Source organism: Natator depressus, chromosome 3, assembly GCF_965152275.1.
Source record: "Natator depressus isolate rNatDep1 chromosome 3, rNatDep2.hap1, whole genome shotgun sequence".
NCBI lineage: Eukaryota > Metazoa > Chordata > Testudines > Cheloniidae > Natator > Natator depressus.
Window position 1 is genome coordinate 39006816 of NC_134236.1, and position 25847 is coordinate 39032662.

General features: G+C 39.6%; 1 protein-coding gene across 1 annotated transcript in view; it reads right to left on the reverse strand.

Annotated features, from left to right (window-relative positions):
• Window positions 1-25847, reverse strand: part of SNTG2 (syntrophin gamma 2) — a 452341-nt gene that overhangs the window by 71739 nt on the left and 354755 nt on the right. The window contains exon 11 of the mRNA XM_074947749.1: window positions 24003-24041. Coding sequence (XP_074803850.1) covers window positions 24003-24041 — 39 coding nt within the window. The remainder of the gene's footprint in view (window positions 1-24002; window positions 24042-25847) is intronic.

Consider the following 25847-nt stretch of genomic DNA (forward strand, 5'->3'; position numbering starts at 1 on the left):
TCTGCCCTGTGCAGCAGTATCACATTGATATCCGGTGTGTTGAGTGTGTGCTTCAGCTATGAGGGAAAGTGGATGGGACTGGACCCATAAATATTAGGGATAGGGAAACTTATTCTGATAAAAAAGCTGTCCAAATATTTTCCCATACTTCAACCCAGCCATTTAGGGTGGTTCCAAAAATGTCACTTATTTAACACTCTATGCACTGCTGCAATTTCTGGTTTTGGCCAGGATCTGAAATAGCGATATTGAAATATTACAAAAAGGCTGTTCCCACAGTATTTGTGACCCAGTGAAAACCGGGCAGCACTAATAATTCTATGAGAGTTGCTTCCAAACAAAAGACACGTGGATAAGTCCATAGGCTTATCTGAAACCAAGTGGTTCACTAGATATTGAAGTTTGCCCATAACTAAAAGAATTAGATCACATTCGCTTCTTCCAGGGGGTTTACACTTGCATACATTTCTTCAAATGAGAATTGTAGGTGTTTCTGTGCTGGTAGAATCAAATTCCAAGGGCTTTTGTTGCTCATCTCACATATGTTTGATTTACTTTAAAGTTATTACAAATAAATTTGTAATTATTTTAAAAGTTGTTTTATGTAACCTTGAAATTCAGGCATAAGTAAGATTTTATTATCTCTTTCTGAGCTAGATAAACCCTGAAGAACCACATTCTAGCACAGTGCTAGTACACTAGCTGGTATGCTTAATTTCACATCACCATGCTGACTATATGGCCTTTAATATGCCTTGAAATATTTATCTGGCCTTAATTATAGTGCTCTGCAAATCTTCAAATGTAAATGGCCAATCTTGATGCCCTTGCTGAGTTTTGTACTCAGCATGGAATTTCCAAAGTACCTAAGTAACTGAAGAGCACAAGTTCCACGGCACTTCTGAAATCTCGCCCTCAGCCTGCACACAACACAGAACCTTACTTGAAACCAGTGGGAATTTAGCCTGAGTAAGGGATGCATTAACATGTGTAGAAACTTCAGGATTCATCCCCAAGTGAGATTCGAAGAGAAGAAGTGACTCATTTGTATTATGAAATTAAGATAAACTTTTGAATGTGACCAGAGCATGGAGCTGAAACAATGTACAGTAAGAGCACAGACTGAACACAGAAACACATTGCTATGGTCACATTTTTATCTTAGAATGATTCATACATTGTTGTCTAGCTCTGTTATTTAATACATAATTATCTCTGCTATCAGTTAACTTATTTTAAAAAATATTCTATACCAACATAGTGCTATTGCTTCTCTACTCTCTTCTACTGAACAATAACTTCATTAAAATGTTAATGTTGTAGGAAACAGTGCAGTAAATACAGTAGACCTTCCAATTCTCACTTTGCTATTGTGTAAACTCAATAATTCTCACCAAAATATTGCTTCACCACTCACCAGCACAGCTTTAATAACTGAATGCTCACACGCTTCATTACTTTAACAAAATATACCACAGTACTGCTCAGACTCTCCTACAAACAATAGCACAGATTGCTTAAACTTGCATGTCATTATCATAATAAATAAAGGGCAATAGCCAAAACAAAGGAACAAAGTATATTTTGTGATGCCAGATCCTTGATATTTTTTACAATCGTATTTGTTTGCTAATTTGCAAACCTCGTTAACCCACATTGGGTTTCCCAGTCATTACTGGAAAGTAAATGAGATCCTATTACAGAGTCAAAGATAGAGTGCTGTGCATAATAATAATTTGCAGTTCTAATGACCCCCTTTCAAATCTAAGGATCTCAAAGCTTCATAATAATTGCTAGGGAAAATGGGACATAGTCAGACAATGTAACATGCTCAGGTCATACTTCAAATCAAATATTGCAGAGCCAACAAAATTATAGCTACATCTCCTATATCTCAATCCTGTTCCTTTAAAACAGTAGATCGAGGAAAAGAGGTTGTTTTTGTTTAAGGTTCGGACAGGGAAATCAGAAGACTGATATTCTATTTCTGGTCCTCCACATAGTTCATGTGTGAACTTGGATAAGACACTTACCCTCTTTATGGCTATGTCTTCATTGAAGAAAAAAAAAAAGGAACATGTTTACATTGAGGAAGTTATCTTGATGTAAAATCCCAGTAGCGACAAGACACTAGTTTATACTTCAATGTAGCTAGGCAAGATAAATCCCAGGTGGGGGAATACAGTGTTGGCCTTGACAAGCTGCACTGAGGTTAAAACCTACTTGTGCCTTATCTCCAGGAGGATTTTATACCAAGATAGTTATCTCAATTTGCCTATCCCAGTGTAAGAACACACCCTTTTTGCAGTGAAGATAGGGCATGTGCCACAGTTTCCTCTCTGTATATGGATATCACAGAGTTGTGAGGACTGCATCTTTAGTATTTGTAAAGTGTTCTGAGATTCTTGAATGCAAGATGTTATAGAAGTGCAAAGTATTATGACTCCAGTCTAGCACTTAAGAAATCCCATTCCTATTTAGCAAAACACTTAAGCATATATTTTAATTTTAAGCACAGGCTTAACATTCACTGTGCTTTGTTGAAGAGGGAATGATTTAGGCACGTGCTTAAGTGTTTTTGCTGAACTGGTGCCTGTATTATTATTCCATGTTACTGTGATGGTTAGTGTCAAAAGATTTGGTTTGAATACATCCTTCTCCATGACATACCCAGACTCTCAATTGTCTGCAAACTTTGGATTGAAGTCTCATGGTAAGAGGTCACTTTGATTTCAACTCCATATGTAGCACAGAGAAGTGCATAGGTACTAAGAAAAGAAAAACTACTGAAATAGTAGTTAACTGGACTTTGATCTGGTTCAATTCAAATTTCCAGTACATATTCAAGTCAGTTTTCATTTAACTCAAACTGATTTTCTCCTTCCTTTTAATAAACAATTTATTTATATCATTTAAATGGCGAAATTCTGCTTGCATGAGTCTTTGCAGAATCAGAGAATAATGGTGTGTTTATAATGCTGTAGACACAATAAAAGATTTTAGAAATCTAATCACTGTGCCTGATTTGTCAGTGCCAACCAGTAGATAACTAAATTTTGTCGTTATGTTCTTACAATTTTGCATCTACAACTGATTTTTCACTCAGAATGTTGGCACACAACTAAAAGCCATTTTGTTACACTTTAGCTCAAAAAGCAGGGGAAAACTCATTTGAATTCAATTAAAGCTACCCAAATATGCACTCAGAATTTGAACTGAACCTACACATCAGTTGGACTACTCACTTAAATTTATGCACGTGCTGAAGTTTTTGCTGGAATGGGCCATAGAGGGCAGGCTGAGGCCATTTGAAAATGTGGTCCTTTTATTAGCTGAATTATTTCTGAACTCTAATATCATCCATTTAATTTATAATGGAAGCAAACAGATGGATGATCACAAGGTGGACTAATGACTCTACTCTATCAAAGTCTATAGAAAATCAAACACACAGCAATACCTCAATTACATTTCAAATACACTGGACTGCAGAAAATATTCCATAGTGCCTAGTTTGCTTGATTGAAATAGCCCTCAAAATTAACAGCTCAAAATGATAAAAAATAATTAGTTATGACAGCTAAGTTTTATATGCATAACAATGTATGTACAAACCAGATATTGCAGAGCTACAGCTCCAAGAAACAAAAGAAAATCCACCAAGCGGAAAGACAAATAGAAGAATATTACAAAAGTAAATAGCGATTGTACCCTTAAAATGTCGTTGAAAATGAAGAAAAAGAAATGTTTTGTCTCCCGTACTCGATGATAGTTCCCTAGACATGCCAGAAAATGATGAAGTGACTTTCAATTTTCAGTTAAAAAACAAAACAAAACAACAAAAAAAGAGCAGCAATTATTTAACTTCACTTTGTCAACAGTTCCTGGGGGGAAAAAAAGTAATTTTTTGTGCTGTAAAGTACAAGTGAAAGTATTGCTTTGCTGACTTATGCCATTTCATATAAAAGAACACAAAAATTCATCTGGTAAACCTGGGAGGTGAGTTAAAGCCTTATATAAATTAGAACACGACCAATGACTTTAAAGTTTCTGAACTGGGGGCTGTCATCAAAATACTATCAGACACTTAACTTCAGTGACTGTTAGGTGTGAGTAAACAGAATTCAGAATTTCCTGGCATTTATAAAATATATTCATTCATTGGATGCCTAAATCAATAAATTTTAATAATGGATCAATTTTTTCTTAATGAAGTGATGAATAAGGAGCAAGAAATAAACTGTTCCATACATTCAAAAGAATTCCCTCGTCAGACTTTTACTGCTGATTTAATGTGTGTGTGTGTGTGTGTACGTATACACATATATATATATACACACACACGCACTGAAGAGGCTACAGTATAGCAAAATGATATACAATTTTTGTTAGGCATCTTGCTATGATAAAAATTAAGAAGGCAAATAAAATTATATCTCGGGTCCTTTGTTTGGTCTTTTTATTCAAATACAAATTATCAGTTAGCAACAGCAGTTTTTTTAAAAGAGATATGGGAAATGAATTAGTAGCTGCTTTTGCATCTCTATTATGGTGCATGTCTCAAGAAAATAAACAAATGGCAATCAAAGCTAGATAGATTTCTAAAACACTTGATATATAAAAAAATCAACATTGTAAAATCTGCTGGAATAATAATTATATAATGGTGACAGGTTTCAGAGTGGTAGCCGTGTTAGTGTGTGTGAGCAAAAAAAACAAACAAACAAAACACGAGGAGTACTTGTGGCACCTTAAAAAAACTACAAAAAAACTTTTGTAGTGATAATCAGGATGGCCCATTTCAAACAGTTGACAAGAAGGTCTGAGTAACAGCAGGGGAAAAATTAGCATGGGGAAATAGTTTTTACTTTGTGTAATGACCCATCCACTCCCAGTCTTTATTCAGGCCTAATTTAATGGTGTCCAGTTTGCAAATTAATTCCAATTCTGCAGTTTCTCATTGGAGTCTGTTTTTGAAGGTTTTTTTTTGGAGAATTGTGACTTTTAGGTCTGAAATTGAGTGACTAGGAAGGTTGAAGTGTTCTCCGACTTGTTGTTGAATGTTATAATTCTTGACGTCTGATTTTTGTCCATTTATTCTTTCACGTAGAGATTGTCCGGTTTGGCCAATGTACATGGCAGAGGGGCATGGCTGGCACAAACAAACAAACAAACAAAAAAAGTTTTTTTCTCTTGCTGATAATAGCCCACCTTAATTGATTAGTCTCATTACAGTTGGTATGGCAACACCCATTTGTTCATGTTCTCTGTGTGTATATATATATATATATATATATATATATATATCTTCCTACTGTATTTTCCACTGCATGCATCCGATGAAGTGGGTTTTAGCCCACGGAAGCTTATGCCCAAATAATTATATAATGGGTTATTTTAACTATCTCAAGGTACACTGGTCTAACTGCCTATTGACACATGGATTGGACAAACAATTTATTAATACCATAAATAGTTGGTTTTCAGAGTTTCACAAGCGACTCTTGTAACTCAATTCTATGAACCTTTAAAATGAAGATATTTAAACTATGAAGAAAACTATCACAAACTAGGATAAAGAGGAACTATTTTTTAAAAATCCTTAGTATCCATAGACAAACCGAAATTTATTTTAAAAAGAGAAAGATGTATATAATTTTGAACAAACAGGAATAAAAACTACTATGGCTAAGCAGGAATATGAATGCATAAGTATATAAGTCCTAAAAATGCATCCTTTGGAAATCTTGTTTGCTACCTTATGGTTGACAATAAATCTTTGTAGGATCATGCTCTAAAAAATCAAGAGCAGAGTCAATGTGCAAAAATCCTTGTCCCCCTTCCACTACATCTTTATTGAATGGGAGTTTCCAGAATTTTTTATTTTTGAAGAAGGAAAGGTGAGTGCTTTGTGCACAATATTGGTCAGGTTATTTAAAACATAAAGATCATCACAAAGAAGACAAAGTTAACAAAGGTAGCAGGCAAGAGGGAGGCTATGATGAAGACTGTTCTCAGTGGTATCAGATGACAGAACAAGTTGCAGTGGGGGACGTTTAGGTTGGATATTAGGAAAAACTTTTTCACTAGGAGGGTGGTGAAGCACTGGAATGGATTACTTAGGGAGGTGGTGGAATCTCTTTCCTTGGAGGTTTTTAAGGTCAGCCTTGACAAAGCCCTGGCTGGGCTAATTTAGTTGGGGACTGGTCCAGCTTTGAGTGGGGTTTGGACTAGATGACCTCCTGAGGTCCCTTCCATATGATTCTATGGTTCTATGAAAGTAGAAGCCAAATAGGAGTAAAAGATAAATGCAACCAGAATTTTTCTTAAATAATAAATAAATAAATAATAATAATAATAATAACAACAAAAACAACAGGTTGGGGGAGGTGATCAGGAAGGTGAAAATTGCAAAATCAGGAATGAGGCAGAATTGCTAGCAAGGTCTGACCCCAAGCAAATGCCTGTCCTCACTCCCAAAGCTCATTTTATCCCAGTCCTTTTTATTTCCTATTACCAAACATGAGTAAAGGAAACATCTATTTTTTTTAAATGACAGCTTAGACTGTGACATCACATGACTCCAGGAGATGGGACACTAGTCATGTTCCTAATGAGTCTCTGCATTAATGCAACCCTGCACATCCACACGTAACCACTCCTCTTCAATTCACACAGCCCTCCCTTAGTTCTCACTTTCTCCCTCTGCCCCACTCCTCGTCAGTGCCTAATTTGTGCTGGGGCTGAGCCCTGGCACCTTTAGGCTTGGCAGTTCATAGCCGCAGCACCTCTGGGCTCCCAGCCAGCCGCCACCATTCTCCATACCATGCCATGACGTGCCCTGCTGCTGGTGGCGCTGAGCTGAGTGCCCAGCCTGCAGATCCTACTCTCTGCTCGCCTACCAGTGCTTAATTTGTGCCGGGGCTTGCTGAAGCTGAGCTCCGGCACTCTTTCCTTACAAATTAAGCACTGCCCCTTGTATATGATCTCATTTTCTTCTTCTCTTACTGACTTCCCCTCCCCAAAACTTGTTCATTCTCTCCCTACCACTCCCCTTCACTCTCTCACACACAACTTATTCTTCTCTCCTTTCCTCTCCTCACTACACACACTCACTCACCCAGGCACTCTTTTCCCTCTCTCTTTCTGTTCCCCTCTGCAAACTCTCCCTCCCTTTCCCTGCTCTTCAGACAGGCACTCTCAATCTCTCTGCCTGCAGATTCCCCCACTCTTGTCTTTCTCTTCTTGCCACTCCTAAACTTTCAGTAGTTTACCTCAGTGTGAAGGAAAGAAGTCTGCTGCATAACAGCATAAAGCAGCCCTGCAAGATCTCTGTTTCCTCCTCCCCCTGCAGTTGTTGCAGGGACCCAGGATTACACCAACAAGGAGTGTGTGTGTGGTGGGAGGGAATGGTTTGGTCCAGAAAAGCATCACACAGAGAAGCAGCAGCACATGTGTATATTTTAGTGGGAAAGGGCAGAAGCCTTTTGCTTTAATCCCCACTCATAGGTAGGCAGAATTGAAAGGAGCATTCCTAAGGAAGTGGAGGGACAAGTTGTGAGGGCAACATGTCCCGCCCATTTCCGCCAGTGATTGTACTTATGGAAGAGAAGCTGAAGGCAGAGACCAGGTGGAAAGCCAAATACGGAACATACTTCTAGATCCTAGACAATGGTAGCCCTGTACTGTTTATATTTGTTACTTTATCTAAAAAATTTTAAGAGAGATTGAAGAAGTCTAGAGAAGATGCTTAGAAGTTTGGCAGGATATTGCAATGATTAGGGGGACAATTAGTTTGAAAAGATATGACTTCAGTTGAAAAGTTCAAAATTATGAAGGAGAATTCATAATATGAAATAAGGGAACATTTGATTAAATTAAGTGGGAGATCACAAAGGGAAATGCTACTTCACACTACATATAATGAACCTCTGAACACAGTCACAATAACTTAACCAAACCCTGTGGCTGAATTGTAGTAGCCAATGACTACTAACCACATATGTATCATGGGAAACTAAGGGCTCAATATTATCATTATCAAAGCCACATTTGGGGTTGGGTCATATCTCCCCTGCTTTTGTGGGAGTTAGGGGAAAAATTACTCTGAGAAAAAACAATTCCTCTTAGATACTTGGAATGCAGAGAGAGTGCATTAACTGATTCAGGAGATGCAGAACATAGAATCATCGAATATCAGGGGTGGAAGGGACCTCAGGAGGTTATCTAGTCCAATACCCTGCTCAAAGCAGGACCAAGATATCTCCTTCTGCTGTGCTACTCCCAGTCGCGGGCAGGCCCCGCCATCAGCCTGCAGCCCAGAGTGGTAGGACCGTCTGATGGCTGGTGAAAACAGCCAGACCTGTCAGAGGTGTGCATACGAGAGGAACTAAAAGCACAGCTTGCCCTGTAACTGTGATGCATGCAATGATGGATGGGGTGGATTACCAAAGGGGGTGCAGGGATGGAGCAGTAATTCCCTAAGCCCTAAGCACAGGCAGTTACTTGGGCTGCACAGGAGATACTTTCCACCCATATAGTTAACGGGCACAATCAGGACCCAAGATAATGGTAAGGCAATATATCATCAGACTGCAGCACATAATATGCTTATCACAGGGCAGTGGGAGGGATGATTTGCCACTGATTTACATGTACAATTCGCTTGCTGATGTGTGGGGAGCTAACCATTTTACACAGAGCATCAGGTATCAGCCATAGTTTAAGTAAGGATGGTTGATAGCTGACTTGATGGACCTTTGTTAGTGATCAATTAATACTTATTAAGAAAATAATCTATTTTATGTATCAGAGGGGTAGCTGTGTTAATCTGGATCTGTAAAAGCAGCAAAGAGTCCTGTGGCACCTTATAGACTAACAGACGCATTGGAGCATAAGCTTTCGTGGGTGAATGCAGCCCTACCACTCTTAAAATGAACCTCTGGGCTGCACCCTTTCCCTACCCTCTATGCTAATTTAACAAGCTCAACTGAGTTTGCCCTCTGTAAGCCCCTTTTCTCCATAAGTCAGACCAATGAGCCGATTAAAGTGATTCAAAAACAGGTTCGTCAAAACAAAGCATTATTTATTCTTTCACCCACAGGTGCAGAGCGTGCAGAGCGCAAGTGTAAAACAAAAGAGGCCTATACACACATTTCCCCTCACCAACAATTTAATCTTTCCTTGGAAGCTATGGTAAGGTCCATTCAGCCCAGTTACCCTCATCTCTAGGCTCAAGAAGCAGCCTGCTTGCTGCAGCTTCTGTCTGTGTTGACTCAGCCTGTGTATTAGCCTCAGTCTGCTGGCAACCTTTCTTCTCCTCCTCCTCCCTCCCCTTCCTGCCTAGGCCAGTATCTTTGAGGTTTTAATATACCTTTTGATCCTAAAATCAGCCTGGGAAGAGTAAACTTTGCAAACCTAGCACGTGACAGACCGGGGATTATTTCCCACTTAATGATTTCCCCAAGGACTCTTGGTATTCCCTAGGACAGCACCTTCTCTTTGCCATTGTTTAGTTTCCTGTTGGTTTCCTGCTTACAGCCTACTTTTGAGTTAAGTCTATGCATTCAGGCAGGATAATATCACACAGATAAAGTGCACACAATATTTATAAAAATATAATATACAGAACTTGTTCACTCTCCAAAACATGTTATAATATGTTTCTCTAATATTAAGAACATGTATCATTGTATCAATAATATTAGCGTATACAAGGCCAGATCCTCAGCAGCAGCTATGGAGTAGTCAGTGAAGGGAGGGTTGCACAGAAGAGTTCTTTCTTTATCCTGGTGTTCCTCTGCTTCATGCTGGCTTCATGCACATTTGAGAAACAATTTGTACTTGTTGCCCCCGGCCTCATGACCGTTGGTCATTACTGGGATGCAAGGGAGTCCCAGCCACACCTTGTGCACTAATAGCTGTGAGAGGTGGTAGCATAGGATTAGCTATAGTGGCATCTATAAAACCCAAAAGTCACCTATGCATGGGAGAGCCTATGCAGAATGAATCAAATTAGTTTAGGGCTGCTTTACGCTAGAGGACAATGAAAAGCATTCAGAGTGTGGCTCCAACTCAGGGCCAGTAAGTACAACACACAAGTCTGACAAATATTGTGACCTTTTGATGCAGTTAAACTTTTACTTTGAAGGCTTATTTTCTCCTTTTACTGTTTAGTGAAAATTCCCTTATGCATCCAATAAAGATAAGACGTTTTTTCCGGTTTTCATGGTTAAGCTCATCTATCATATTCTGGAGATCACATAAGTTGGATACCAACAAAACAAGATTCAGAGTGTCGGAATCTAAGTATGTTTCTCCTCTCTAACCCCTTTCTGTTCAGTTCAATCTGTAGAAAATGTTTTTGAAATAAATCATAAATAGTCTTTGCTTTGACAAAGACTGTCACAACCTTTTATCTCTTTGTAGTTTTATTCCCCCCCTCTGTATTTTCCCCTAACATCTTCCCTTGCTAATACCTCACAGTCCCAGCCACTGTGTGTTTGCTATTTAATTCTCATGCAAGTCATGCTTTGATGTACTTTCTACCAGAAATCAGAATTAATTTTCCAAATTGAGTGTAAATGTTCATTCTTATTATTTTCAGGTAACCTAGGTTTATTTCTGTTCTGTTTATGCTGATCATTTATGCTCCCTCTCTCCCCCCAGACTGTGGTTAGTATCTCAGCAGTCTGTGGTCATAATCTATTTAACTGTTTGTGATTTCTCATCTTTAGTTCTTCCTATGTCTTGCACATTACTTGAGGCCAGATTCTGCTTACTAAGGTTGAGTGGTAACTAACTTATTTTAAAGAAATAAGGCAACTTGTGAAGTAAGGTACTATTCAATCTGAGTAGGCATGGCAAAATTGGCCCTTGGTTATGTTCTTTTTCTTAGCTCTATCTATTTAACCAGTACTAAAAGCAGCATAAACGTAAAAAGTTGTTCTCCTCCTGACTAACCAAAGGGTCAGATTGCCTCCTCCTCCACAGCGGAGGAAATGAAAATTTCCTCAATCCTCAGCTTGACCAAGAGAGGCACTGAAGTAGAAAGCAAAACCCATGCTTCCTTTAGATCATATAAAGGACCACACATGCATGCTGTGCAAAAGTATTAAATTTTGTTTGACTCCAGTTTTGGCTGTGGAAGCTTCGGATGGGAAAGATGCCAAGGGAAGAGTCCAGTGCCATGGAGCTGAGTGGAGGGACAGTATGTCCCAGAGGCAATGTGGAGGAACAGGTCTTTGTGCAGGCCGCTCTCCCATCTAGCAGCTCTTCTATGATCCAAGGCATTTGGAGGCTGAAGCTCCCTCCCCATGACAGAAGAGTACAGAGAAAATGTGAGGAGAACTCCCAGTTTCCAGCCTCCAATGTGGGTTTTTCTCCATAGGGAATTTGGGGGGGAGGGGCTTATTGCTGTGGTGCTTTGCAACTTCAAAAATGTCAGCCAATATCAGCTGACTCACAAACCCCAAAGTCTTTCTGATATGAGCAGAGACTTCTGGAATGTTAATTCACATGACTAGAAGTCTGAGAGTATTTTCTGAAACTCAGTAGTCTCTCATTTATCTGAGTGAAGAAAGTGAGATCTAGTGAAATCACAGAACTGCAAGCTAAGATTTTCTGAGTCAAATATGTACCAATTTGTTGTGTGGATTTTTGCAAGTCACTTAACCTTTTTGCTTTGCAGTTCTTCATCTGTAAAATGAGGGTAATAATAGTTATCTACCGCACAGGGGTACTGTGAGGATTAAACATACCTAAGTGAGTAGAGCTAATATTTGTCTAGTGCTTTGAAGTGTTACTAATTTGTCATTACAATTCATTTTTATTTTCACTGAGACTTGAGTTGCCAGAAAATCAGTGAAGATGATTAAGAGAATTTCACAAAGAATTGTGAAACTGTCCTTCACATAAACAAAGTAGGGGCAATTATCAAGACAGATTTTAAATCTAACCCCCAAGAATTTATGCATTAAGAATGGGAAATATTGATATAGAACATAGCTGAAGCCCAGGTGGGTGTAGAACAGCTACTTAGGTTATGTCTACACTGCAGAAAAGACTTGCGGCAGTGAGTCTCAGAGCCTGGTTCAACTGACTCGGCTTGAAGGACTTATGCTATGAGGCTAAAAACAGCAGTGTAGACATTTAAGCTTGGGCTGGAGCCTGGGCTCTCAAATCCAGTGGTCTCAGAGCCCAGGCTCCAGTCCAAGCCCAAACATCTGCACTATTTTTAGCCTGTAGTGCAAGCCCAAATCAATTGACCCGGGCTGCAGACTTGTTTTTGCAGTGTAGAAATACCCTGAATGGCTGTTCTACACCCAACTGAATGTCAGACATGTTCTATATCAATATTTCACGTTCTTAGTGCATAAGCCCTAGAACTGTATTTTGAAGTAAACCTTAATCTTTCTAATTTAACAACTAGAAGAAGCTAATTTTAGCAACATTTTATATATTCAGAAATCATTTGTGTTTATTGTAAGAAAATGAGAAAAAAGAGATTAATGCTATGAGGATGTGCGCGCTATTTCTTTAAATCTGTAGCAGGAAGCCTAGCAGGAAGGGGCTTGGGAAGCTTCTAAGCAGTCGCTCTATAGTGAAAGAGCTACAGAGAGAAGCCTTAATGCTAATACTGTTAAAGTTCCTCGTTCAGTATCAGAAGAAAGTGACTCTCTCTGTGATTCTTTTGCCAAATGAGAGATGACAAAGAGCCCACTGACTTCAATGAGAGTCGTACTATTGACATCAATAGACCTTGGATCAGGTCCTAAAAGGACAATACATCATTCTAAACAGGGATCCCCAAGATGAAGAGAAGAGAAGGCTCAGAAAGCACTTCCTTAGTTTAGCATAGTGTAATTTAAATGTACACTAACCCATAGTAACATTGCAGACAGGATATTATTTTAACCAATGGAACCAATTAGTATGAGAAATTCTGATATAAGTTAATGGGAGTTTCATGTGTGGAATGGTTGCAGATAAGAATCCACTATTTTTGAGGCAGCTGAAATATATACCAACTGTGGTACTGTCATCGGTCACCCTGATTCCCACAACTCCAGGTTCTAAATCTCTGTATCCGTACAGATTGCTATCTAGACAAGCCATTGGATGGTGGGACAACTGGGCTCATGAAAAATGAGAGAAAGGCAAAGGCATCATGACACCTGATCTGTGAACATTACTGCAGTGGGGTGAGTCATGCCTTGACAGGTTACAAGTGAGTTCCATTTAGAGTACATCACCTTATCTCCAAAACTGGAAAATAAAATCAAATTGCAAATAGAGCTATTGGGAATACCCTGTATTCCTGTAAATGTGCTTTACAGCACAAACTAAAAATGATAAATACTGGATTAACCTTTGATCAATACTGCTCTATTAATGTGGAAAAGAAATCACACACTTTTACAGTTTCAATGAGATGACAGGACGGTAACTCCTATTAGCCTGTAAAAACCCCTACAGATGATTCTGTGTACAGAAAAGTATCTAATTTAATGTTTCATAAAAAATATGCAGTGATTCAATTATGTGTGTCTTTTTGGAAATTGAGTAACAAATCTTACTGCCTCCTGATAATACACTCAAGCGCTTTCCAGTTTCTGGAACAGTATGATAAATTATATCAAGCAGAATCAGAAGGTGATAATGTTTGGACAATGGTCATTGTAAACATCCTACATGTCTAACAAAATTATGTACAGTATATGTTACAACCTGGACAGGCACTGGTCTGTTGTCTTGTGATTACTTGGCCTAAAACTTTACCCTAATTGTAAGCTTAAATGTATAAAGTATGTTTAAGTTCATAAGATGTCACAATAACTTATGATTTTTTTTTCCTGCTTGGGAATTAACTATGGAAAATAGGTCAAGTTGTGTTCAATAATAAATATTATGAACAAGTGCAAGAAAACAAAACAGGAAGACTAGATTAGTCCAGACAGAAAAAAGGCCTATTGATATGATTCAAGGACTGTGTTCAGATTGGACTTCATAAACAAGAAGATATGGGGTCCAGAAGATACAGAGTGCAGAAATTAATGGACCAACATTGGTGTCCGGCCTAATTGGTGAACAAAATAATGAGGGCACAAATTACGTCATCCACTTTTCCACTTATTGGGGATCTTAAAAAAAAGAGCCTTTGAAAAAAATCTCATCTTTCCAACTCATGTCAGCTCATCTCAATTCATTCATCTTCCTAAATCCCAAAACAGAGGAAGCAGACAGAAGTAAAAGATTTTCTTGCTGGGAGGAAGGTCATTAGGCCTTGCTTTGTTTAAGAAACTGTTTTTCACCTGAGAGTTGTGAAAGTCATCATATCATCATGACATCCAGTCCCCAGCCCATCAGTGAGGATACCTAATTGCCAGCACCACAGATGCGTGTAAGATCCCATTCTGTTTCCCTTTCTTTTGTGTTACCTTCTGCTCCTCTTCTTTCCTCTTGTCTTATCGCTCACTGTCTTGGCTTTTCATCGAATTTTGAAATCAACTGAACTACATCAGCACAGTAAGATGAGTGGGATACCTGCCCTATCTCAGGAGAAAAGATCCAACCAAATGATTTCCCTGACTCGAAAGTGAACCATGGCCAAGCAACAGGTGTCACAGTCAATATGCCAGCTAAAGCATCCATTTGTAATGGACCAGCCATTCAGCGTTCCAAAAATATCAAAAAAAAGCCATAGTCCCTCACACCCCCTTTTCTATCCTATCTCATCTCTCCTCCACTTTTCATCTGTTCTGTCTGTTAAAAACAGGACTTGTGAATACCCTTCACACATCAGGACAGAATAAAATTAACCCTTTCCTTTTAATCAAAGAACATTTGTTAATGAAAATAAGAGACTGATATTTTGCTTCCAAAAGGAGAAAAACTTTAACAGGTTTTGATTTAGTTTATTTTGTGTAATCACTCAATTTCATAGACGTTAAAGCCAGAAGTGACCATCATGATCATCTTGTCTGACCTCCTGCACATTGCAGGTCACAGAACCTCACCCACCCTCTCCTGTAATAGATCCGTAATCTCTGGCTGAGTCACTGAAGTCCTCAAATCATATTACAGAGAATCCACCATTTAATCAAATTTAAACCAGCAAGTAACTCGTGCCCCATGCTGCAGAGGAAGGCAAAAACCCAGGGTCTCTGCCAATCTAACCTGGGGAGAAATTCCTTCCTGACACCAAATACAGCAGTCAGTTAAACTCTGAGCATGTGGGCAAGACCCAACAGGCAGACACTTGGGAGAGAATATTCTGGAGTAGCTCAGAGCCCTCCACATCTGGTGTCCCATCACCAGCCATTGTGGATCTCTGCTGCTAGCAGTCTCAGATTGACTACATGCCATTTAGGCAGTCTTGTCATATCATCCCCTCCATAAACTTTTCAACCTCCGTCTTGAAGCCAGTTAGGTTTTTTGCCCCTTCGTGCGCGACTGCTCCCTGTGGGCGACTGCTCCCGATAGGCGATTACTCTAGAACTCTACTCTGATGGTCAGAAACCTTTGTCTAATTTCAAGTCTAAACTTGTTGATGGCCAGTTTATATCCATTTGTTCTTGTGTCAACATAGGCATATAACTTAAATAACTCCTCTCCCTCCCTGGTATTTCAGTTTCAGTATACATGCTTATTTTAATTTCTTGTACTTTCTTGTGTTTGATCAATAAATGTTCAAAATTAGACTGAACACTTTTGGGTGTTTGCCAAGAAGCAAGTAAACCACAGCCTCTGTAGAAAAAAAAATGGACCGAAATATCACTGTTTTAACGTTGGACAATGAAAAAGTTTATAAAAACCTTTAACTCTTTTGGCCCTTGAGATTAATACAACAGTTGTGAAAGGACCCAACCACTGGATCCCACATAATTCTAAGCCCCCTAGGCCTGGGTAGTGACTGGCATTGGTGCCCACGGTCATATGCACATTACACATGGGATATAGCATTGGCAAGGGCACCAAGTCATCACTTCTAGGCCCTCCCAATGGCAGTGGCGAAGAGAAAGAGCACTGGCCACCCCACTGCCCACTCAGGCTTTGCTCTGCAGCCCATCTGTCATGACGGGGTGGGGAGGACTTTGGGATCAAACCTAAGCAGTGCTGTGACCCCCAAGAACCAGATTGCAATACCACTCAATCATTTTTGGCCCCATTGTGATGGAGAGTCCATAGGGCCAAACTTGAGTAGGCAGTGAGGTGGCCAGCACTGCTCCTTCTTGCTGCTGCCTTGGGGACAGCTCCAGCACCAGAGCTCCTCTCCCAGGAGCCTGACAGGCTTCTCCCTGCTTCCAGCAGCCCATGCCCCCTCTGCTCTAACCACAGGGTTCACTCAGAAACAGCCTCAAGACGTGCTACAAGTATGGGGAGTTGCAATAAGTGCCTGTATGGGGGAGCCAGCTGGGAGCCCTGGGGCATACCATGTGAAAAATTCCTGGGGCCAGGTTACTGTTCCTAGCTCTGGGTCTCTGAAGCACACTCCAGAATCAGACCCCATGTCTGATACCCTTCTTGGCCAGTGGGACCTCATAGTTTGGCAGCCTTAGCTCCTGGCACAAGTGCTTAGCCCTTGGGAGGTCCTAGTTGCGTAAGCACATTTTCCCAGAGAACACTGAGCTGTGGGAGCCCTGGTTCCTACTTAAACTTTTCAGGAACAACGTGGCAGGAAAGCAAGAAACACGGACTTAGCAAATGAATTTCTTAACAACAGACACTTCACTCTTGAAAGCACTAGAGAGTGACAGATGTGTGAAAAATGGTCAATGGTCCTTGATGGCACTCTTATTGTAAGCCACTGTGGTGTTCAGTGATCACTCAGTGCTCCATGTACTTCAAAGAGATCTGCTTTATTCTGTGATGGATTCCAGCTGGCCGTGCAGCATAACAACAACATGACCTTCTGCAGTGCCCCACTCAGACTCTCTGTCTGGGAAGCTCAGCCTTTAAAGGCACATCCCGTCTCACCAAAACTTAGCAATATCATTTTAAAAACCAACATTAATATAACACACAATTACAAATGCTTATATGTAATCTGTAACTAAACTTACTAAAAATATTAACAAAAAGAAAAGGAGTACTTGTGGCACCTTATAAATTGTCTTTGAGGTGCCTTTTGCTGTCATTTGGATCTGCAGCGCTCCTCTCAAACATCAGCACTGCTGCTGTCAGGAGGAGGTGAGTCCATTTGTTCCAGTCATTTTATGTTTCAAGCCTCCATTGTCTCAACCTGCTATGGTTGTTGCCTGTCTGAGGACCTCCTGGGTAAAACAGCAGACTGGGATTTGGAGGTATCACCTATTTCTTCTTTGTATGGTCCATTAGGGTGACAACCTGATACGACTATGGGGTAATCTCTTGTGACACCACTGCTGTTTGAGACCATTGTTTCCCATCATAGATATGCACAGTGTCATTTACATGAAGTGCTGGCAGCTCCCCTGACTCCAAATCATATTGATTTTTTTGTTTTGTCTTAGCTCTCTGTGCATCTGCAAGTCCCCAGTGACTCTGAAATCAGTTTGTAATAGTGCAGGCATTCTTGTTTTACGAATTGAACAAAATGTCAGCAGGTAACAACCCAGGCATCACTGGTATTCCTTTCTGTAATTTACCAGTGCTAAATACAGATCAGAGTCTGACTCTGTATTATTTTTTCAGAAGATGCTTTATTATTCTGACACTGTTTTCCACAACTTCATTGGATTTGGGATAATAGGGACTAATGGCTACATGTCTCAACTTGTACTTTACTGTGAAGTGCTTAAACTCAAGTCCACTAAACTGTGGCCCATTGTCAGACTTTACTAAGTGAGGTATACCATGTCCAGCAAAAACAGACTTGACATGCACTATTATCTTGCAAGTGAGAATCACAGGGAAGTGAGACTCACAGTCTAGCATAAGTACATGTTTTTTTTTCCAGCAAACAAAGAAATTATGCCCACTTTTTTATTCCAACGGGCAATTTTTTCCTGTGCCACCAACATAGTTTTTTTTTTACTTGGCCTCTATTTTTGGCATGTAAGATAAGTTTTAATAGCATCCTCAGTGTTGCTGTTCATTTGAGGCCATATAAAATTCTTTTAGATTTCTCAATCCCTAAATGACTTTCATATATCCTTTTAAACAAAATCCCATCTAGTATTGAGAGCTCTTCCTTACATCGATAATAGGGGCCAGGAACCTCCCTAACTTGTGCTAGTAGCCTTAATTACTTTCTGCAGGGTCTTATCCTGAGCAAATGACTCTGGCGAGCACAGTCCACTTTTCATCTGAAACAGGATACATACAAAATCTAGCTCGGGAATTTGCTCTATTGTACTTTTGTCAAATGCTCTAGAGTGTGTGTCTGCAGCCACCAAATCCCTCCCAGGTTTCTAATCAAATCACAAATCATACACTTGTAGCTAAAAAAAAAATCCCCATCAGGGGATGGGGGCAGGCAGATTTGCCGGGCCCCTTTGACAATGGGAATAAGTGGTTCATGGTCAATTTCAGTTAACACAGATCTGTCATAAATAAAGACATGAAACTTTTTACACGTGGACTAAGGTGAAAGCCTCCTTCTCTTTTTGAGCAAATTGACACTCATTTTTTGTTAGCACCCATCATGCATAAGCCACTAGGTCTCCAGTATTAACTAAACTATTGTACGAGGACTGCACCAATACCTTCCTTGGAGACACAGACAGCTTAGGTCTATGCTAACTGTCAGGACTGAGGCCTCTTTAATTAAATCCTTCTGTTTCTCAAACTCTGTATTAAGATTTGCATCCCATGTCCATTGGACATCATTGCACAGTGGTGTTCTCAAGTTGCTGATTTAGGCAGTTAGATTTGGCTTTCCTTACATAGTTCACCATTCCAAGGAAAGTTTTGTACTCCTTCCTTATCTGTTTTGGCATGCATGTCCTTCGAGATCAGCTGTTTGTTGGGTGTCTCTAATGCCCTGCACCACTTCCCAGTGGCTGACAGGGGAACCCAGGCCCGGCCTCTACATTGGTTTCCAGCCCAGGGACCCTATAACAAGAAGCCAAGGTCTGTACAGTTCTACCCCTGGGCTTCTGCTGTTTCTCTGGGCTTCTTCCTACTTATCTGGCTGACCCCCCCTCCCTTTCTGGGTTTGCCAGCCCAAGCCCCCTCCTCCCTATAGACTACTTCCTTGCAACCTGTTGCTGCTCACAGCTCCTGCGCTTTATGCAGGCCCTTCTTGTTCCTGCCCAGCTGATCCCATTTCCAATTAGTGGCCTGCTCCCTGTCTCAGGTGCATCCTGGGTAATTAATTGGCCTGCCTAGCTACCTTAACCCTTTGGGGCCTTATTTGGGATGGGCACCTCATCACAGGGAGATATGAAAGAGGTCTATAAAATCATGAATGGTGTGGTGAAAGTGAATGGGAAAGTCCTTTTCCCTTCACAAGCACCAGCGGTCACCCAATGAAATTAATAAGCAGGAGGTTTAAAACAAACAAAAGGAAGTACTTCTTCACACAACACACAGTCAACCTGTGGAACTCATTGCCAGTGAAGGCCAAAAGTATAACTGGGTCAAAACAGAATTCTATAAATTCATGGAGGATAGGCCCATCAAATACTATAAGCCAAGATGTTCTGGGACACAACTCCATGTTCTGGGTGTCCCTAAACCTCTTGCTGCCAGAAGTTTGGACTGGACAATCACTCGACACATTGCCCTGTTCTTTTCTTTCCCTCTGACGCATTGGGCACTGGCCATTGCTGGAAGACAGAATGCTGGGCTAAATGGACTAGTGGTCTGACACAGTGTGACTATTCTTATGTCCTTAGTTTACTGAAACAGTGCATCCCAATGTTTTGTTTTTCTAAGAGCAGCTGCCAGAAACACGTTGATGCATTAAATCTAGAAAAATAATTAGCATCAGTCATACCCCCAAAATTTCTCCCCTTGCATGTAGTACAAAAATGTTCCCTTAATTTTTTTTTTTAATTCTTCTGGATCTCTACATAAGTGAAGGGCTCCATCTTTTTTCTCCCGACAATGACCAACAAATGTACCCACTCTGTCAATTCTTCTCTTGCTCCATGATTCCCAGAGCAATGAGCCTATTGAGCTCTTTTAGCCTTCTCTTTTGGGCAAAGGGAACTCTCTTAGGGACATGGATTGTTGGGCAGTTGGGTTCTTTTAGTTTTCTTCTGTGCTCTCTTGAGAATTTCCCTATCCCTTGGAAGATGCCCTCAAACTCTTTCTAAATTGTTGTAGTCCCTGTCCCTCTAAAAGAGTATCCTCTTGATGAGACGAAGCGCTTGACGCACTTTTAACCAATAACAGGATCTCTTCCCCCTGGTGACTGTACCAGCTTTATCCTGGCTTCTCCAAACTCAGCTGTTGTGGGCAGGATTTCCCCAGTTTTCGGTGGGAATGCTAAATTTCTTGAGGCCTTGCTTGACCTTGACACTCTATCAGAGCTTTGGCCTTCCTCTGTCTCACAGGCAGTTCTTAAGTTGGGCATAGAGCATGGCAGAGGATCTTGAGGCATGTGCTCCATGTGTCCCAGCCAGCGAAGCCTGTGAATGTCCAGTGTAGTCTGCATAGACTGTAGGCTGGTTCTTTCAAGGATCTCATTATTAGTGATCCATTGGCCCCAAGTAACTCCAATGATTTTTATAAGACAATGGAGCTGGCAAATGTTCAATCACCACTCCTGCTTGATTGCCACAGTGTGTGTAAATCTATGTGCTGTTTTTCCTGAATTCCAACTTTGAGGCCCACATGATTTTCTGCCTCATGATTCTTCTCATGTAGCATTTGGGATTCTCTATCATGTCTATAGCATCAGAGCCGTGTCCATCCTCCATAAGGACTGCAACTTTCTTTGCTTTGCAAATTTTAATTGCTCTGTCAAAGGTTTCTTCTTCCAGTAGTCTGTTTCTGAGTATTTTATTCCAGATCCCAGCCACGATCTAGCCTCTTGTCAGAGACTCAGTTAGCCCCCCAAATTGCAAGATTGGCTCTTCAGCCTTAGATCAGTAACAAACTCCTCTATGGTTTACCTTCTTTTTGTACTCCCTGTTTAAAAATCTCTCTCATGTTTCATTGTGATGTGAAGTGCAGTACTCATCAAATTTTTATAGTGCAATTTCATAGTGAGCCCCTGCCTAAGTTAACTGAAAACTATTAAACATACCAAGTGCTTCAGAACTAGCTATTGTCAGAAATAAGGCTATGTTCTCACTGTCATCTTTCTTGCTGGCACCCATTGTTGCAGATATAGAATAAAGTGTTTTTTAAAGCTTCTCCAGTTATCTTCCATGTTTTAAGAGCATTTCATTGGCTGGAGCTTTTAACTGCTCCATTCTCCCAGTCTAGTATTTTCTTAGTTCCTTTTTACTCCTGGTCCTGTGGGGTGTTCAATGATCCTTCAGTGCTTCAGGTGCTAGAAAAAAGATCTGTGATCTGCTTTATTCTGGTACCCGTTTCAACTGACTGCGCATAACAACAACATGAGCTTCTACAATGCCCCCTTAGACTTCGTTTCTGGAAGTCCAGACACTAAAAGAATAGTCCCCAACACCACAGTCCTCTCCAAGGCATTTCCCACCCTAGCATGAGCACACAGTGTCTAGACTAAACTGATGTCATTAAGATTATGTTGGTTTTCAGCACAGATGCAATGTCTTATTTCAGGTTCCAATGCAAAGTGAAGGTCACAATGAAGGTTTGATGAAGTACATACCCACCTAACCCTCTGGTGTAGATAGCTCTATGCTGACAAGAGGGCTTCTCCCATCGACACAGCTACCACCTGTCGGGAAGGTGGAGTACCTACACTAACGGGACAAGCATAGGTAGAGTCTTCAGAAGACAATCATATGATAAATGAACTTGGGGAAAACTGTGGTTCCAGAATGAAATAGAAATGAAAGCCATACACCCTATCTAACTATACATGCTCAAAAACAAACAAACAAACTCCACAGAAAGCTTCTATCTTATTTTTGTAAGAATTTCCAAGCCTTAAAATACACAAATATCCTTCCACAAATTCACATCAAAGTAGCTTTTCAAATCTCCTTCAGTTTCTCAAATATTTTTTCACCACCTACCCTGTAAGTTTCATTCCCCTTTACAGTCAGATGTACTAAGAAACAGTAGAGATTCACAAACCTATGTAGTTTTGCACTGATAGGCTCCATTAAACTTAAGCATCTCAAATCCTCTTCTGCCCACCATTTTCATTTATTACTGCAAAGTTTTCTTTCCAAAGTCCAAATAACCACATTCCCTGGTGAAATGTACACAAGAGTTTCATATTTGGTTGAACATTTCTTTAGGGCACAATTTCACAGGACATTTCAAAGTCATATTGTTGTTGTTCCTTTTATTCACTTCATCTTGCCAAGTTCTATATAATCTTTGTTTTCTTTTCCCTTTTTGCATAGTACCTTCCCCAGCAGAGTCATTTATAGGCATACCTTAGCTTCTGCTGTTCCTGAAATTAATATTCTGATTTCGTTTCTTATAATATGTTTGCATCTTGAATGGAAATAGCATTGCTCTATCAAATGTTGCAGAGACAACTATTTCTTTTGAAAAACAAAGTTATGTGTACTCAATACATATTGATGCAACATTAACATTAAGAAATCAACCACTTGCAAAAGTCAGGAATTAAGGGGAAAAGCTCATAGTTAACTCTGCCCCATTGTCCTTCTCTCTTTAATATCTTGAACTAGAGCATTTGCACCGAATCCTGCAAACCTTCCTTCAGTGAAACTCCTGTTGATTTCAAACAGAAATTTTTATTCAGCCTTTCACATAGTAAGTTATAAAACAGATGCTATTCAGCCTATACTTGATTTTAGCATCCATACAGATCCATAAAAGTGCTCCCCCAAGTGCGTTAGGTACCAGTGGGAGCACAAATTACATTATTAGTAGTATTTGTTATTTATACACTACCACAGGTAGGCAAAACAATTATTCAGAATATCTTTCATCAACCCTTATTGGATATCAATTTAAATAAATAGCAGTACTTCAAAAAAGAGTCTTAAGATGCATATTCTTCCCTGCAGATATTTGCTTAAATTTCAGTAATTGAGAGATAATCTAGCAACTGACACCTAGTTTCAATGATTTTTTTTTTTTTTTGCTAATCTTAATTATATATTTTATCCACATTAGGCTGTTTCACGAGAAAGAACTATGTGAGAAACTAAAGTTTCAATGGAACATCCATTCATTTTGTTTTTGATGTAACTTTTGGGCTCATTCTCTAATGCACTTAAAATTCTTTTATAGTTCTCGAGTTATTTAATTCCGCATAATATTGATTCTCCCATAAGAAAAGTGAAGTGATTTCCTAGATACAAAAATTGCTACTGGGTTAGAAATTTAATAAACCTCCTAAAAGTTTCTATAAATCTCCCAACAAGATTTTACAAACAAGATGACAAAACAAAGTAAGAGATGAACTAATGTATGAGTTGTTAATTACGTAACAAACTTATGTTTGACTCTAACAGGTTTTAGAATGATTTTAGAATCAGCCTTTGATTGCAGCACAGTTCAGTTTATGAAAATCATTTCCATTCTAGAAGTATAATCTGGCTAATTCTCACTTCACCAATCTGAAAACCCATAAAACAACTCATAAAAACAAAAAAGTGGCCTCTCCCCATTTCTCAGCAAGGATTGAATAGCAGGCTGCTGCAATGACAGACCATATTAGTAAGATTTCATTATTTGTATAAAACAGAATGCAATTCATTTGCTAGACTATTATGATTGTGGAGGAAAACTAAAATTATACTTTTCAAAGTAAATGAACGCAGTGCATTTGTAATGGAGTATCCTTACATTTTACTATTATGTTTGTTCTGTCAACTTGTAGCTCCAAACTTTTTGCATCCTACAGCAACTGCATGGAGGCAGATTTTTTCCCCAGCAATTTTTAAAGAGATTTCATTAATGGTAAATATTTATGGACAATACAATTAAAATCTTACCTGGTCTGATAGAGAGCAGCATTTATTTGCCATTTTCATCTGCAGAAAAACAGAGATTAAAGAGTAGTCAGAGTGATGAATATATTGATGCTGTCATTTGTCATATTAATTCATTTTCAAAGACATATTTAATACACATTTATATATGTTTCCATACAAAAATACAACATTAAAAGAAAATCAGGGTTGCAAAATGAAGCCCTCAAAAGTCAGGAACTGACAAAATTAAGATTGCCTATATAAATTTAGCTCTGCCACTCATGTGGCTGCGTTATAATGCATTCTTTAGATACATATTACGTTCCTCACTTGCACCCCAATTCAACAAAGTGTTTAAGCACTTTGAAGTTAGGAATGTGCTTAAGTGTTTTGCCTCAGTGCACAATTTGGAATGGGACAGAGATGAAGGCAGTTGTTCAATATTTCTCTTTAGTTCATTGTTCAATGTGAAGCTGCTCATCTCTCTTGCTGCACAATATTTAACTGACTGCACCGAATATGGAGTTCTGTTGATTTAGACTTTTCTGTGTCTCCCTGACACTTCTGATAAATTTCACTCCTTTTAAGTGAAATATTATTACTACTATACAGCAGAAACAGAACTTAAATACGGAAAGATTAAGTGACTAGTCCAAAATTGCACATGTAGACGGTAGTAGTTGTAGGGACAGAACCTAGTCTCCTGGATCTCAGTTCACTGCCCTAACCATAAGACTCCGATAAACTAATCAACCTATTTCTCCTACAGACTGAGAAGGAAGAAAGATTGTTACTAAAATTTTTATTTTATAGCAGTTGGGATGTGCTCATGGCAAGGTGTACCATAGAATCATAGAACTGGAAGGGACCTTGAGAGGTCATCTAGTCCAGTGCCCTGCATTCAAAGGCAGGACTAAGTATTATCTAGACCATTCCTGACCCAGGTGTTTGTCCAACCTGCTCTTAAAAATCTCCAGTGATGGAGGTTCCACAACCTCCCTAGGCAATGTATTCCAGTGGTTAACCACTCTGACAATTAGAAAGGTTTTCCTAATATCCAATCTAAACTGCCCTTGCTGCAATTTAAGCCCATTGCTTCTTGTCCTATCCTCAGAGGTTAAGAAGAACAATTGTTCTCCCTCCTTCTTGTAACCTTTTATGTACTTGAAAACTGTTATATCTCCTCTCTGTCTTTTCTTCTCCAGACTAAACAAACCCAATTTTTTCCAATCGTCCCTCATAGGTCATGTTTTCTAGACCTTTAATCATTTTTGTTTCTTTTCTCTGGACTTTCTCCAATTTGTCCACATCTTTCCTGAAATGTGACGCCCAGAACTGGACACAATACTCCAGCAAATACATCCCAGAATGATGTGTGCTTTTTTTGCAACAGCGTTACACTGTTGACTCATATTTAGCTTGTGATCCACTATGACCCCCAGATCCCTTTCCGCAGTACTGCTTCCTAGGCAGTCATTTCCCATTTTGTATGTGTGCAACTGATTGTTCCTTCCTATGTGGAGTACTTTGCATTTATCTTTATTGAATTTCATCCTATTTACTTCGGACCATTTCTCCAGTTTGTCCAGATCATTTTGAATTTTAATCCTATCTTCCAAAGCACTTGCAACCCCCCCCAGCTTAGTATCGTCCGCAAACTTTATAAGTGTATTCTCTATGCCATTTTCTAAATCATTGATGAAGATATTGAACAGAACTAGACACAATCCCTACGGGACCCCACTCATTATGCCCTTCCAGCATGACTGTGAACCACTGATAAGTACTCTCTGGGAAGGATTTTCCAACCAGTTATGCACTCATCTTATAGTAGCTCCATCTAGGTTGCATTTCCCTAGTTTGTTT